This window comes from Rattus norvegicus, chromosome 4 (assembly GCF_021556685.1).
Source record: "Rattus norvegicus strain SHRSP/BbbUtx chromosome 4, alternate assembly SHRSP_T2T, whole genome shotgun sequence".
Classification (NCBI taxonomy): Eukaryota; Metazoa; Chordata; class Mammalia; order Rodentia; family Muridae; genus Rattus; species Rattus norvegicus.
Window position 1 is genome coordinate 111,489,907 of NC_141537.1, and position 16,803 is coordinate 111,506,709.

General features: G+C 39.6%; 1 protein-coding gene across 6 annotated transcripts in view; it reads right to left on the minus strand.

Moving 5' to 3' along the window:
- Positions 1–16,803, minus strand: part of Ctnna2 (catenin alpha 2) — a 1,149,154-nt gene that overhangs the window by 1,012,589 nt on the left and 119,762 nt on the right. For all 6 annotated transcript variants that reach the window (XM_087656637.1, XM_087656638.1, XM_087656636.1 and 3 more), the window contains one exon: positions 5,004–5,110. In XM_087656637.1, the coding sequence (XP_087512763.1) occupies positions 5,004–5,105 (102 nt within the window). In that variant the 5' untranslated portion in view covers positions 5,106–5,110. The remainder of the gene's footprint in view (positions 1–5,003; positions 5,111–16,803) is intronic.

Genomic DNA, 16,803 nt, shown 5'->3' on the forward strand with positions numbered 1-16,803 from the left:
CATCACAATTAATTAATATTATGTAAAGTTATCCTAGAAAATCTAATGTTTATTAATATTAAATTCGTAATGTCAATTTTCTTAGTAAGGGAAGGAATTTGATTGAACACACCAACTCTACTTTTTGTGTAGATTGCTTCCCCCACTACCGAATCTTTCAGGAATGTGTGAAGTAGTAAAGGACTTCCTCTGGGCATTTACTTTTGCTGTGAACAGTATTTTATTCATGAAGTTGTGTGCATGCATTTGATACACTGGTGTTGGGATCCAATTTTTTTTGTGTTCTCCACGAATTTATATTTAATATATTCTTATCTCCCTTTGGTCTTTTGTAAAAACTCCAAGAAGCAGCGATCATACCACATGGATCAGTAAGAGTTCATCCCAGGGACGGAAGTGCTTCTTTACATGCCAGCAAGTAAACATTTTCACTTAACAACAACATGCTTGAGAGCATTTTTCTGATACTATAGCATGCAAATTAAAGCACACAGACACTGGAGACATTTCACGGGTATTATAGTCAGGTGCATAGCTAAATCTCTTCTCACAACTGTAACGTTATTGGCCTGCAGTCTTCAAGTTAATAGATATAACCGTGGTAAATCGTGGCAGCAGCACCTAGAAAGCAATAGTCCCTGTCTTTGCAAAGTGGGACTTCGTGAGTAGCCCTCAGATTGATTAAAGGAACACAATGGACAAAAGAAGTATTAATAGGAATGATGATGATAACACAACGATAATAAAAATAATCAATCTTCTTGGCCCAATGAGATGTCTCAGCAGGTAAAGGTGCTCTCCAACAAATCTCAAGATCTAAGTTCTAGCCCTGGACTCCAGGTAAAAGAAGAGAACTTTCAGAAGTCAACCACTGACCTCCTCACCTCACCACAATGAATGCATGTAATATTTTAATCACGGTTTTCCTTGCTAGAAGGTTTCTATGGATTTTATTTTGCTTTATTTGATTATTTTTAAATATTATCTCCTAAAACCTCTTCTGGTGATTGCTAAGAACACCAGGAATACAATGCAAACAGTGTCTATGATCATGGTGACTCACTCAAAGCATCATAAAGTGACTTGTTGCAAATCTGATCATCTCAGGTATGCAGTGCTGCCGCCCAAGAGGCTGGTGGGACCCTAGCAGTGGAGGATGCCTCTGAAATGGATCCAGAAGGAACTTACAGAGGGATCCTCCTGCTCAGAGTTCTGCAGGAACGGATGGTGGTGACTGTTCCACTGGTAGGCCACCATCATGAGCCCAAATGACAGGCCTTACCAAGAAGATGGGGTTTCTTTTTGGTCTGTTTGTTTTTGTTTTTTCCTGAACATCCACTTCCCTACAAATCAGCAAACACCATTATGATCTACAGGCTTCCTGGTTACACTAAAATCTGTCTAGGCTCCAGTCTGTCTGCTTGCGTCTGGGGAACCAAGCCACGCATGCTTCCTGTCACTTGTCCTCAACTGGTGCCACTACTCACTGTGGCACCACACAGGGGCCCAGTTTGCTCCTTGTCCACATTCCCTTTGCCTTTAGAGCACAGTGCTTTCCTGAGGGCCCAGGCAGAGTGGCCTTCTTCATATTTTGTCTGCCACAGTCTGCCACAGAACCATATCTGTAGGAGTCTGAGTGTATCCTGGAGGCTCTTAGAAATTGGAACAGCATCACCTGAAAACCATCTTCCACCACTTTCTGCCATCTCCTGGGCACCTTCCTCTGTAGTACTCTATGCTGTGTTTCTCTCCACAGAAAACAGCAAGTGAGGAGCATCAGGGCATTTAAAGCATGTAGCTCCCCAAGAAAAGCATGGAATTCTCAGACATGGAGAGATTTGGGTTATTTTCATGTACTGAGGCTTCCTCTACCCTCTTTCCACTGGAAACTTAACATGAAATTCATGAATAAGCCATTCACAGACTGGAACACAAGGAGGGAAAGGGAATTCAAATGGAAATAAAAAGAAATTCCGTCAGAAGTGACAATTGAAAAAAAATCTAATCATCAAAGGGGACATCAGCAGGGGGTTGGAATGAAAGAAGTAAGGAGCATAATGTTGGAAAGAAGAAAGGAAAAATTGTTGGAGCATAAGAGAAATGTAGGCTGAATTGATTCCTTCAACTCTTCAACCAGAACAGTAATGAACATAGATGTTCAACTGAAGACATTTCTAAGCAAAGTCACAAAGGGATTGCTTTATTTCTCCAGGCTGGTTATTTTAAAAAATGTTAGAGAAAACCAGAAAGCACAAGAAAGAATTACTACAGTTAAAAAAAGAAAAGAAACAGAAATTGGTAATTTGGAAAGTTCTTAGCTTTAGAAGATTGAAAATGAGGCCCAAATTGAAATAGTTGCTTTCAGGAAAACATGCTGGGAGATGTTCAATCACTGTTTGCATCTTTAAAACCCCGGACACCTAAGAGTGGAGATCCCATATATAGCTAGAAGACACTCACCAAGGCCCCAGACGCTGCCTGGCAACTAGATTAAGAAGCTGTTCTGCTCTGTGGTTTCAGCTCCAACTTTGTAATTCTAACTGATGTCCAACTACTCCATGTTTTTTTCCACACAGGCAATCTAAGACTAAATCACATGACGTGGAACTTCCCAACAGCCCCAGACAACTTACAAATGTGGCACAGGTCCTTTGTTGGAGGATTTCCCTTGAAGACACACTTCTCCTTTTTATGACCATCACCCCCGTTCTTTGAAGACTCACTTTAACCTTGTTTGTTTGTTTGTTTGTTTGTTTGTTTGTCTGTAGAGAAGGTCTCATAAGGTACCCTGGATGGCCTAGAACTCCTTATGTACATCATCGGGTCTGGCCTTGTCTTCTGAGTTTAAATACTAAAGGTATAAGCCAACATGACTAATTTTGTTCTGAAGATCCCCTCCAGAATTTAAAAGTAAATCCTTTCCCTTTAATTACCTGTTAAGTGTTTTTTTTAATATATTATTGTTTCTTTCTAATATTTTCTCAACGCAAGTCTCAAAGAGAGTTTCAAACTATTAAACTTCAACTCATGGCTCAAACAGGGTTTCTTCTAAACTTCATTCATGAAGGGTTTTTAAGTATCATCTTCACTCCAAAACTGTAACTCTCCCTCCATTCCTCATTTAACAAGAGAAGCAGCATATTGTATGACCTAATGTCCTTTTGCTAGTACTTTATATGAATACACAATTAAGAGTGTCAGTTGCTAAAGGGTGCTGTGAAGAACCGACTCCTATGACGTGGGGTTGCCTTGACCATTGCATCAGATTCAGTGCCTGGCTATGGTGATTTCCTTTCTTTGAGGAAAGAATGAGTTCTTACAGGTACACATGGGAAACCATGATGTTCTTGAAAAGGTTAAAAGTTTCAACTTAAAGGGCAGAACTTCAAATCTAATCTGCAGAAACTAGGGCCACATATGTACATGAACTTTTGTGACCAGTACTCCATGAATAAAAACCCCGATTATTCAACAGGAGAGTCTCAAGCCCCAGAGCATTGTACACAGGCCTGGAATCCAGTAGCACTTGCCCACAGGAACCTAGAATCTTGAGGCTGGCAAAGTTTTCCTTGTACTTCCTGTTGTTGGAGTTGGAATGTCTATAACTGAGATTACCTGCCTCTCTTATCAATTCATTTCGGAAGACCATGCTTCATCCTCTCACAGTTAAACATGTGGAGAAGGACTCTGTTGAACTTATCCCTAAAAGACTCACATGAGTTTGGAGACTTTAAAGGCAATGAAATTGGTGGCTTTGAAATGCAATTGAAGCTATAATGATTGAGACTTTCAGTAACTTGAGGACTTAATGAAAATGTTTTGTACATGGGGAGTACCCAGAAGCTACCCTGTGTCATGATGAATGATAACCCCCAGTTCCCTCAAAACAGCTACCTTCTATTTATAGTAACTCTAAGTATGTTACCTTAAATAGCAAAAGGCCTTTAAAGATGCAAATAGGTTAAGGACACAAAGATATAGATAATTTTCTAGAATATTTGAGTACACTTAATATAACAGAGTCCTAAGAGGATCAATATCAGAGAGGGTAAAAAATATAGCAGAGCCCAGGGAATGAAATGCACAGATTCTATATTGCTGATGTCAAATAGGAAGAGGCCACAGAAGTCAAGAGGTTTCTAGAAGCTAAAAATGGCAAGGACATGGTTTTCTGCTCAAGTATCCAATAAGAACGCAGCCTTGCCTGTGCCTTGACTTTAGAATTCTTGACCTCTAAAACCATCAAACAATAAATCTATGTTGCTTGAAGCCATTAACCTGATAGTAATTTGTTAAAGCACACAGCACAAACCAATAAAAGTAGCCTCAAGCTTCATGTGGCATAATGAATCTCTACAAATGCATCATAAAAGTTCACATTTTCATATTCCAGGAATTTAAGGGTTCAGATTGCAAAAGACATGATTCATGAGACACTAAACATTAATTCTCAACACTTAAAATCCTGATGATATTCTGTGCTCTTGACAGTCACCTCTTGGAAATGTGTCAACAAAAGAGAGAGAGAGAGAGAGAGAGAGAGAGAGAGAGAGAGAGAGAGAGAGCACAATGGTCCAGTCTAACAAGACAGAGTTTGCCCTAGTAAACTGAGAGGAAAATAATGAAATAAATTGTCATCTCTGGGGAACAATCAACAGTTTTTCCTACCTATGAATTTACATCTGAAAGTGATTGAGAAATGATTCATTTAGACATGGAAACCATTGTTGCAAGTGAGAGCTCCCTTCATCAAGGGCCACCTCAGCAAGTATCTCAGCAACTTTAAAAAAAATTGTATGAAGTGTTGTCAAAGTTTCTTTAAATCATATAAGGTGATGAGACAGTCCACAGTTGAAGAAATGGTATGTACTTAGTAATCAACAGTCTTGAGGCTCAACAATAAACACACACACACACACACACACACACACGCACACACACACACACACACACACGCACACACACACACACACACAAAGCATACTTAGTAAAAAGCCCCTTACCTGTGTTACAAGTGGCTCCAACAGTCTTTCCACCGTGAGTGTCCGGATTTCCAAACTTTTGGGATCCCATTTTAAAATGATAGGTGAGGTTGCCGAAGTCATGCTCCCTGCAGGAACATATTGCATCCATTAGAAAGACTTTCCAAGGACATATGCCATGACTATGAAGATCAAAAGAATTCATCACCCAAACATAGAAGATGTGTAAAGGTTGATTTAGGTCTAACCCTAAAAAGTCAGATATGGGAAAACCTGAGCTAGCACTGTTCTGAAATTCTTAGATCTGAGCTATTTTGGAAGGTTCCTTAGCATTCCGGTAGACATCAGGACACTACAGATAGGACCTGTAGGAATGTAATGTTAAAACTCAAACCAGAATATGGCTCAGGCCACAGTACCTGCAGCAGAACTTCACTCACCGATACTGGTTGATGGTTTATTCTAGACACTTCTGGGAGTCTCTAGCTAAAATATTTCCAGGTGCTAAATATTTCATCTGGTGTTCTAGCTTGACTTCTGTTGCTATGGCTCCATGTAATAGCCGAAGACAGCTTGAGATGGAAAGTGCTTATTTCACCTTACATGTTATATAGCCCCACGTCATGAGAAGTTGAGGACGAAATGTAAGGCGTGACCTTGAAGAGAAAAAACCAGCAGGCTTACTCCTGCTTTATTCTTCACTAGGTTTCTTATATAGCCCAAGATCAACTACCTGACAATAACAACACCCACAGTGGACTAGACTACCTCATATCTACTTTTAAAAAATCAAGAAAAGGGCCCAGGGACATGACTAAGGGATCTATCTGATAGGGACAAGTTTTCAATGAAGATTCCTTCTTTCCACCACTATGAAGGTAACAAAGAAGATTAACTACAGCACCTGGGATGATATCAAAGGAAATAGTAATAATCAAACATCCTATTTCCCACCCCATTCCCTGCTTGCTGTCTTGGAATCAGAGAGTCTGGCTTCAGTCTTCTTATAAAAAACAAAAAACAAAAACCCCAAAACCTCCATATTTAAGTAGCTATAAGAAAAGGCCCATTCTTCTGTCTCATGGGTTATGACCTTCTTCTTCAAAGTGCCTACCATTCTGCCTGTCTCTGGTGCTGGGACCTGAACCCTCTTCAGAGACCCTGCCATGTTATTGTCTAAGTTTGTCTGTCTAAGGCATGAGTAACTCTTCTAATAAACTCCTTACCCCCCAACAATGGGTCTCAGTGTTTCTCTCAAACCTACATGGAAGAAATTTCAGGATGCTGATATTGCAGACATATTTCATTCATTCTGTGTTTAGCATGTACTCATCTGCTATCTGTAGACAAAGGCTTGGCACTTGACGTCATGGCACATATGCTTTGAAACTGAAGATAGCTAAATCAGAGAACAATTATGTCTTTGTGTGACAAATGTTCTCAGGAATACACATAGAACTGGGAGAATTGGAAAGTAACATAATAGCCACTGGAAAGACATACAAAGAAAAACTGTGAATCAAAGTATATTCCTTATGATCATCAGATGCAGGACCCCAGGGAATTGGAAGACCACTTGGATGTTTTCTTGTTAACTCAAGCCTGTATCACACCTCTTCGGGCAATAGTTTCCATAACTTGAATAGGAAGAGTATCTTGTAAACATAGTACTCATGGCTAAACATTACCAGGTATCTCCAGAATCAAGTTACTCCCCAAAGTTACATACTTACCCCACAGCATGGGAGTCTAAAATGTCTATTTGTCTCACCTAAGAACAGCTAATGCAGAGGTAGCCACCTTGGTCTCAAATAGGTCAAAACAAACTATGACTCTGCCCTCAGAAAACAAATTATACATTCTATCTGGGTTGTGTTACTCATCAAGAAATTGCGGAATATATTCTGACATTTAAACACCAGGCAAGCGACCTTAGATTGCAGAAACTGAATATGAATTATTTGTCTTAGCACCACCATAAATCAAAGTGCTCATGGCTGCTCTCTTCTTCTGAATCAATGTCACCACCAATTCCATCCTTATAAATCGATACAGATGATTATTCCTACTCAAATTCACAACACAAAGAAGGTCTAACACAATAGGTGTTGTGACAAAATCCTTCTTCACCAGTTCTCCCTCATGCATGCTAGAGCTAGCTAATCATTCAGCAAAAAGACCCAACCAATTTGCTCAAGAAAAAAAGAAAAGGCAAAAACACACCATGCTGGTATTTTATCTCTCTCCAAATGCCATGTTCTAAATAAACCAAGCACAGCAATCCAAGTACACAGATTTAGAATTGGGTTCCTTTACAACAACAATAGTTGGCACTCACATGCTCCTGGTGCTCAGAAACCTACAGACATTTTACAATTTCCCCCCTTCACACTAGCAACTGCTACAGGCAGTGCTGACAAGCAGAAAAAAATCTGCAGCTGGGTATGGGACTTCTCCTGCTAAAGAGGGGGTAAGGATGCCAGAGGCTCCCTGCATATGTTCTGATAGCTTTTTCTTGCACTGATATTATTACCAAACTTGGTGTCGTAGCCTGTGCCACAAGAAGTTAAGTCCACCCATCTGTCCTCAAGAAGCGAATCAAACAACCAAGTTAATAGAAAAAAAAAAACCAGAAATAGAAAAGGTGACTTGATCAACTTGGGCACATTATAAAGAGGGACGAAGAGATGCTAAAGTGTAGAGGATAAGGGATATCTGCATCTAAGTAGTCCAGGTCAAGGTGTGCTCCCATAGACCTTTGTTCATCATTGTCTGAGCCACCTTACACACTAAGGCAGAAGTTCAGACAATGATGGACAAGGGTGGTTGAAAGACCCTGACTTAGATAATCAACAAGGTATATGATGAGGTGGAGAAATGGCTCAGATACTGTTTACTGTTCTTGCAGAGGAACAAGATTCAGTTCCCAGTATCTACATAAGGCATCTTACAACAGCCTCACACTCCAGTGCCAGGGAATTTGCTGCCCATTAACCTCCGTTGGCTCCTGCACGGGCACAGTATATGTGAACAAATGCAGTTGCACAAACACTTGCATAAGAATGACACAGACTTTATACATACATACACACACACACACACACACACACACACACACACACACACACACGTATATAAAACAGGATGGACCTCACCTGAGGTAAATGATAGGCAACGTTGTTCTCCAGCCTCCACATGTATATGCACACACATATTTACATGTATACACACCCTCACATACACACTTCCAGATCCACACAAACTAGAGAATTTCATTTATAAATAAAATTGAAATGAGATGGGCATGATAGTTATATAAGTTAGCAGATCAAGGAAGGCACAGAGAGTCCTTTCAGAGTGCTCTAATACATAACTTCATAAAGTAACACACAGGAAAAAAAATCCACAGGGGTGAGAACCAAAACTGCTGGCACAGCCACCTCAGATCCACTGATCTGGCTTCAAATAGAAAAGAGAAAAGCTTCTTAGCAGAACGCCAAGCTTTCTCTGAGCCAAGAAGCTGAGTTAGTCACAGCCCAGTCCTGAAGGTCATAGGAATATTCTTTTTCTAAACATAAAAGAAGAAGTTCTTGTCAAATCACTCAATGTATCCCCTTAGGAATAAACCTCAATCATTTCTTTGCTACACAGGCCATACTCAGTCACAGAAATGAAAAAAGTTTACATGTGATGGATGTGTTAAAAGGAAACTTGAACGCTGACTTTCCCAAGTTTGCTGTCATTGCTGGAGTGGTTAGAGTCGAAACATACTCCTTGTTGTCCTAACAGGTCGGAAGCAACCACCTGTCCTCAAAATGCCAATTAAGTGCATAGGATATAGACAAAGAAACGGAGATGTGCTCAATATGACAAAAGAGGGTGAGGTAGTGAAGAACAAGTGACCTCTACGTCGGGTCCGTCTGTGGTCTGTTATCATGAGTGTGAAGATTTAACAAGAAGGCAAGAAGTAGGCATAGCTAAGTACTTCTGTTCAAAATGTGGTCTTGCCTGTCAACATTGTCTGGACTCCAATCTCGCCTCGGAGCTCTTTTGACAAGTTGCCAACACTGTGTGCAATCTTTTTCAGGAGGCAAGCTCCAACTCTGACTAGCACCAGGTCTCAGCTTATTCTGTCTCCCAGTAGGACAGTCCTGGAGAAATTCCAGTTCCAAGGGGTCCACTGTGTCTTAGTCTGTTAGCCGAATAGAGGGACAAGTTTATATGCAGAATATCTTGAGCACTGCCAAGGTGATTACACTGTTTACTATAAAGTTAAGACAAAGAGAAGGAAACCCGCCTGTATCCCACAGTCTTCCCACCACTTGTCGTATGACTACATTTGCAAGTAGAGGCAGAGCTGGGTCCTAAGGTTACAGTTTGAGATTCCAGCAGATTACGTCTGAGAACAACCTAGAAGGGCTGGCTACTGAGCCTCAGGCAAAGGTAAGAATTTTATTCACTTTCAACTCCAGGGTTGATAACCCTGGTAATCTGCTATCTTCTACAATAAATATGTCTGCCTTACTATTAAGAGTACCATTACTTTCTGCACCATCAACTCTCCTTGAACTGAAAAACTTAAAGAGAAAGCCTGTAATCAGTTGAAATTGCATGAAACTGTTAAAAATAAAAGTCTATATATTGTGGTCATAATGCCCACAATCTTCCAAGTTCACCAATTAACCTCTGCTTCTAGTGTCCAAATGAACACAAAGAAAGACATAGAAGAGAAAAATTAAGCAGACACACCCACCCTTTTGACATTGCTGTCATCTACAAAGAAGTCTTTGGAGAAATGCATAATTAAGTAATCAAAGTGCACATAAAAATTCATGCTTCCATAAGTTAGTAAGTTTATGATTTAGTGTTATGATAACTTTATCTGGGGCAAATAGAAGCTGGATGACATTGGCTGCAAATGCCTACAAGAAGTTAGCACAGGAATTAACAACTGGGCATCTTGTCCATAATACAGGAAATATGGCTGAATTCTGCTGAGGACACTGTCCTATTGAGACATTCAATATTTATAAAGTAGCTGGATCCTACAATTAACACAATTTTTTTGTGCTCATAAAAGAGTGATCCCATAAGTAATTTTGTTTCTTACAGATTCAAAGGGAAAGAAATCTTATTTTATTTCATAAGAAGACTTCAAATACAGAGAGCAACAGTAATAATAATTGTACACATTCTTTCATATGTGTCACCTTTGTTTGACATATACATAAAATCAAGTATATATGTAGGATATGAATCTGTCTTGGGAGAAAAGAGGACTAATGAGTTTAGGGGGATTGATGAGGAAGGAATGAAAGCAGGCCATGTTGTGTGTGGGGAGCGGGTGTGGCGGCAGTCCCAAGATGGCACCTAGGATTGCAGCTAAGTCTCATCTCTAGCACCTGACTTCCTCACACACCTGAAACTAGCCATGTCCATTGTGAGAGCTGCGCAGGCACACCATGACGCAAGATCAGGCCATGTGACGTGGACCTATGAACTGAGATTACACAGTCTGGATGGAGGAGGCGGAGTTGAGGGAGGATATAAGGGAGTGTGCTGGGGGCTAGGGAGGTAGAGAGAGAAGAAAAGAAAAGAGAGATTGCTGCTTGCATGCAGAAAGAAAGGTTCCTGAATAAACTGCTTTGAGAAGAACACTGTGTCGTCGCTCTTTGCTGCGGGTCAGAGACAGAAGCGAAAGTTGGGAACAATATGTTCAATGTATATGTTTGCTCAAGAGCTGCCCCTCTGTAAAACACTACACTTTATTGAAAAGTACGTAGTAAGAGGACAGGGTGGACTCCATCCTACATTACGCTTTTACAAGCAGAAGAAAAGCTCCAAGCAACCCATTTAATATCTGAGATGATGATTTACATCTGGAAAGATACTGAATAGTATGTTCATAAATGGTGATCATCCAGCCCATCTGGTGATCTTTTTGATAAATATGGAGTATCTACAGAGGTGAAGAAGAGGCTTTGGTCTACAGTCATTTCTCAATCAAAATAGAAAGATTCGTCTTAAATTAAAAAAAAAAAAGCAAAGTCAGAAGGAAAAGAAAATCCAGTTGGCAGAGAGGATCAAGTATCGTGTCTGCATGTTTGACAAGCAAAATCCATCTTGAAGAAGACTGCTTCAGTGTCTGTTCTCAAGTGTCCAAAGGTAATGCTATGCGACACTACTTATAGGTGTCCCTTTATAAATCTTCCTGGAAATGCCTTTGAACCCCTGCATCACCTCCTTTTTTCATTCTACTGTTCTTTTAATCATCATGATTCTTTTTAATTGTCTAAGTGTCTGTCCCAACATGCTTTCCACCTATGTGGTAGATAGATTATTAGATGACTACCTTCCAATATATTTGGCAAAATCAGTTTATTGATTTAAGCTTCTGTCTGTAATTTGCTAAATAAGGTAGTATCATTTTGTTGGGAATGCATTTGTTTTGAAAATCACTTAAATAATTGTAGATAAAAACATGATGCATTTTCTTCTTTGTAGTATTTATAGGAATCTCAGCCTGCTCATCAAAGATGTGCAGGGGGATAAATGACACTGGAAATTTTGTAAGCCAGGACCCTCAAAACTCAGACTTCACTGCAATCTGGAAAAAGATGTAAGAGAACACCTCTCAATGTTTTCAGCATTCCCAATATTGGAATTTCATCATGTTGGAAAATATATGACATAGGTTAATATACAGACTGTATCATATAAGGCAATGTAATGCAACATATAGGTTAATGTAGAGAAAGCATCATATAGGTTAATGAAATGTTCATGTTACTATCTCACATTTTGGCCACAACACGGTTAAAGAAATAGATCATAGCCATAAAATGTAAACTGTAGTAGCCTGGTATGTGGCCCTAGATCAGAGTCTGGAGCTGATGAGTTCTATTATAACAGGTATTACTGGAAACAGGGTTCCTTCATAGTTGCCAGATAACACTGGAGAAATGAGGATCACTTCTTGTGTTCTTAGTGTCATCAGGAAAAGAATTTAAGAATGAACTCAAGAGAAGCTTGAGGACAAATTTATTAAAGTTAAAAACAAAGTCTCAAAAAAGTAGCAGAGAAGCTGTAAATCTTGGCAGTTGCCTAGAGCATGACAATGGAGAAGGGATGAAGAAAAACAAATAAATAAAAGACAAAAAAAATCTGATAGCTTTTGAGGTAAGTCCATTGAAGTTCAGACACAAGCTGTACAAAGAGCACCACTAGGGTAGGGCAGCTCTAGAGAAACACTGAGAAATCCAACCTACCAGAAATAGGCTCTGACAGGTGTCTGAGAGACAAAGAGGAAGAAGAAAAGAGGAAGAGAAGGAGAAGGGGGAAGTAGAAGGAAGAGAAAGAGGAGGAGGAGGAGGAGGAAGAGGAGGAGGAGGAAGAAGAAGAAGAAGAAGAAGAAGAAGAAGAAGAAGAAGAAGAAGAAGAAGAAGAAGAAGAAGAAGAAGAAGAAGAAGAAGAAGAAGAAGAAGGGATGCATAAGGAGAAGCTACACCTTCCAGAGACAGGACTCACCGGACTCATCAGACAAGGAGCCACAGATACAGATGAGTCTCGTGGTAGGGATAGGGAGTATTCTAGAAAGGAATATTACATTATTTCATTAAAGGACTAATTTCTTCTCTTATCTTTTAGGTTTAATTATTTTTACATATATGAGTGCTTTGCCTGGAGGTGTGTCTGCATGCTACATGCCTTCTTTGTGCCCACTGAGAGCAGAATAGAGCATGAGATCCCCCGGAACTGGAGTTAAAGATGGTATGAACCATCATCTGGGTGCTGAGAATCAACCCTGCATCCCCTAGAAGTGCAGCCAGTGCTCTTTATCACTGGGCCACCTCTCCAGCTTTCCCTCATTATCTCTAGCATAACTTAAGGTGAACCTGCGTGCTGAAGGTAATTAGTCCCTTAGACAGACCTGCTCAACTGAATTAACTCTTAAGAGATCAGACATTGGTTTATCTCCAGCTATTGGTAAATTCCTTTCTTTACTGTAGTATTCCCCACACTAAAGAAGGCAAACGCTAGCAACAAACCACTGAGCTGAGGACGGGACCCCTGTTGGAGGAGTTAGAGAAAGGATTGAAAGAGCTGAAGGGGCTTACAACCCCATAAGAACAACAATGCCAATCAACCGGAGCTCCTAGGGACTAAACCACTACCCAAAGATTATACATAGATTGACCCATGGCTCCAACTGCATATGTAGCAGAAGATGGCCTTGTTGGGCACCAGTGGTAGGAGAAGTCCTTGGTCCTGCCAAGGTTGGACTCCCAGTGCAGGGGAATGTGAGGGGGGATTGTAAGGAGGGTGTATAGGGGGTACACCCTTACGCAGGAGTGAGAGGCGGAGGGGATAGGGGGCTTATAGACAGGAAACCAGGAAAGGGAATAACATTTGTAATGTAAATAAAGAAATATATCCAATTTAAAAAAAAGAAGTAAGCCTCATATAGTTTATGATATGGGCTCAAGTTGGGCTTATATATAACCCTTCAAAATGAAAATCCAATAGATCCAGTTCCAAAGCTAGTCAAGATTCAAGTTAAGATATGGACAGGAATTTTACTTCCCATATTACTTAGAGCCTCCAGACAGGGTGCTCACTTAGGAAGTAAGAGCTCCCTTCAGGCAACTAGGGCATTATGAAACTGCCCTGAGCTCCGTATCCATTGTCTTCTGTTCAGGATAGTGCCTTGATATCTTGTGAGGTTCTGAGACGGTGAAATTCCTGATAAGAGATTCCAGGGAAATCCATCTGCACCTCTGACACCAGACAACAGGAGATGAGAAATGTAGGCTTTGGTGAAGGACTAAATTTGTGGGTGGCATAGTTTCACTGCTGTGAGAGTAAATGGACACAAATGCTTTTCAAACTTGCTTTTCCTTGAAAACTCATAAGAGGAAACATTTATATAAAGACTGTTAGGACTCACAGAGAGTGCCTCTGACTCACTACAATTAGCTGGGTCTGAGAATTTGCCCTCGAGTCAAGCTTCCAGACCAGGTTCCACACTTGGCTAGGATTCATTCTTTAAGAACCACTATGATAATATCATATCATCACCAGATACCTTTGATGTGACATCCTCCCTTATTCAAGGACTCTAAAAAGGTTTTCTAATTCTATTTTCTAGGATAGCACAATAGATCTAATTTGTTAATAACAGGGAAAAAACAGTTATTACTCAAGTATCTTGAAAAATATTTTTTGCTATAATTTAGGCTAAATTATAAAATACATGCTGATTCCCAGCAGGCATATATGTCATAATGATAGTACGTCTGAATGAAAGCAAGGGAGGGAGGCCGCTTGTCATTTTTCCCGATGGTACTCTGAGCTGAAGATGCTCTCAGATCTAAGTAGCATAGAGAAGTGTTGCTTGCTTTCCCCCACAGCCCCTGCTCATTTAAACACACTGCCCCTTACTTTAACAATAAACTGCCCTTAGCATAATAATCATCGAGGTCCTTTTCATAATAACAATTCAGAGCTCTGGATCAGTGAACTGAAAGGTGACCCGAGATGCACATGGCTGCTGCAATTATAGGATCTGTCACTATGTCTATTCAAAATTGAAATAATATGCAATTTCCAAGTATTCTTTGCTTTGTCGTGGGAAAAGGAGTCAGGCAGTCTGCTACTGTTAAAGTGAGGGGTAACACTCCCCCCATATAGCTAAGTGCAGGCAGGTCCTCTGTTGATGGCAAAGCCATACCCGTATTAACAAAATGCGAAAAGAATTCTGCAGAGCCCAAATAACATTCTGGTAACTTCAAAATCTATATAATAACACTTTGTGTCAAAGCTTACATGCATGGTAAGCAATGCCTTGATGACTTATGAAAAATACAAAGCAAAAAGAATCGAATCACCATACCTCCCCTGATGTCTCCTTTTCTTTTCTGTTAAAGTGAAAATTCACAGTGTGGAAATATGAGCTAGAAGTTACTCACTCTCAGGCCTTTAGCTGACAAGGTGAGACTAACAATTTGTAATCTAGAGTTTGATGATTAAAAAGAAGTATCTGTGTCATTTTCTTGCATAAGTGGCTTTTTGATGGATTTCTAGAATGAGAATAGTGTACACACGAAGTATAAAATGATGTAACATCTTAATAGAACATTGCTACTCCTGGGTATCATGGTAGAAAGTCAGCAATTTAAAATTGAAAATGGATTCTGCTTTTTGCCTCATTCATTTCCTGGCTTCTCTCTGCATTGAAAATCTTATCATTTGTATTAATACTGGAATCACAACCAAAATCTCTTGTGCTGTGGTTTTCTTCTCTTTGGTCTAGAAATCAATAGGAAATACAAATTGTAGCATCTACTTCCGAAGGATGCATTAAGCTTCCAACAAACCACATGATTTAGAGATTCCTAAACAGAGCAGATTGACTAAAGGATAACATGATCTGTCCAAAGCCATCTAGGAGAGGTTAAAGGCTTAGCAGGTGACTTTCCTGAAAGGTGGCCCACCATTTTTGCACGGTCTGTGATGGTTGTGCTCAATGGTAAGGCCCAAAGAGACTTCATCTCAGGATTGCTTCTTGCAGCTGATATGCCTTCCCTGACAGCATTAAATTAATATAATAACCCCTGAGCATTGGCCCACCCTTTTAATCAGATTTGCTGCAAATAAGCATAAAGTTGAAATTTCACCAATTGATGTGGTTTTAATAAATTAAAGATTCTATATAATTCTTCACTTAATTCAAATACTTTTTAGGAAGAAAGGTTTAAGAGATGGTATTAGTTGTTTTGCTGAAAAAAGAAAAGAGAGCTAGAAGGCCAGAGACTATCAGTCTTTAAAGTTATGTCTACATCCAACGCTGTGTCCTACTGCAGCCCATTCCAGGACAGGCTGGCTCTGGGCAATGAACCTTACTTACTATACAACTCAGATCTGTGTGGTAGATTATGCAAAAGTCAGCATTATTAGCATTCTAGATAACATACTTTGTGGAATTACCTTTAAGGTCCAAAAGTAACTTAGAATAAATTAATCAGTGCATAACTTCTTTAGAAATTAACCTATTCTCTGTCCCTCTAACCTCCCATAAATTAGAATTCCATGTGCAGCAATTATACACTTTAATCTCCCATATTCATTTCAATGTAATCAATTCAATGTAATCACAGCATTCATTTTTCAGAATGCAGAAGAATATTTTCCAAAATGCCCTTGCTATCGTGGTTTCACTAAGTATTTCATACAATCTAATCATTCTAACTGTTCCTTTAGAGAGAACTTGAAAGATTGCTTAATTCTCTTCCAACACGTACTAAGGACTTCTTATAAACAAGCCATCACTACGTTTTCTGACAAGGGACTACAGGGTCATACTTTATTTACATAGTCTTTGGCTCCAATTTGGATTCAACTATGGGATAACACATTATCTCTGACTTTTCCCAATGTTACTACCTGGGACAGTCTCTGCTCCTTCATAATGAGAAGCACATTGGTTACCAGAGATATGGCTTTACAAAGCTAAGTATTGGAGTCTTAATATGTCAATTAAATATACTCTATCTGTATGTGTTTCATGAGTGTGCACACTTACATGCATATAGAAGGCTGTGCACACGTTAGTAACAGTTAAAAGTGAATGCCAAGATTCTTATGAATACAAAAGATTTTAACTCAATAGTATCCTTTAGATGCCACTTGTCTGATAAACACCAGACAAATTGATGAATAAGTAAGACTTCGATTCCAAATGACTTCCTATGCTAAGCAAATAAGCCCATTTTATACATCGCGTAAATAAAAAGCTTTTTGATGCTTACTTCATTTCTTTATC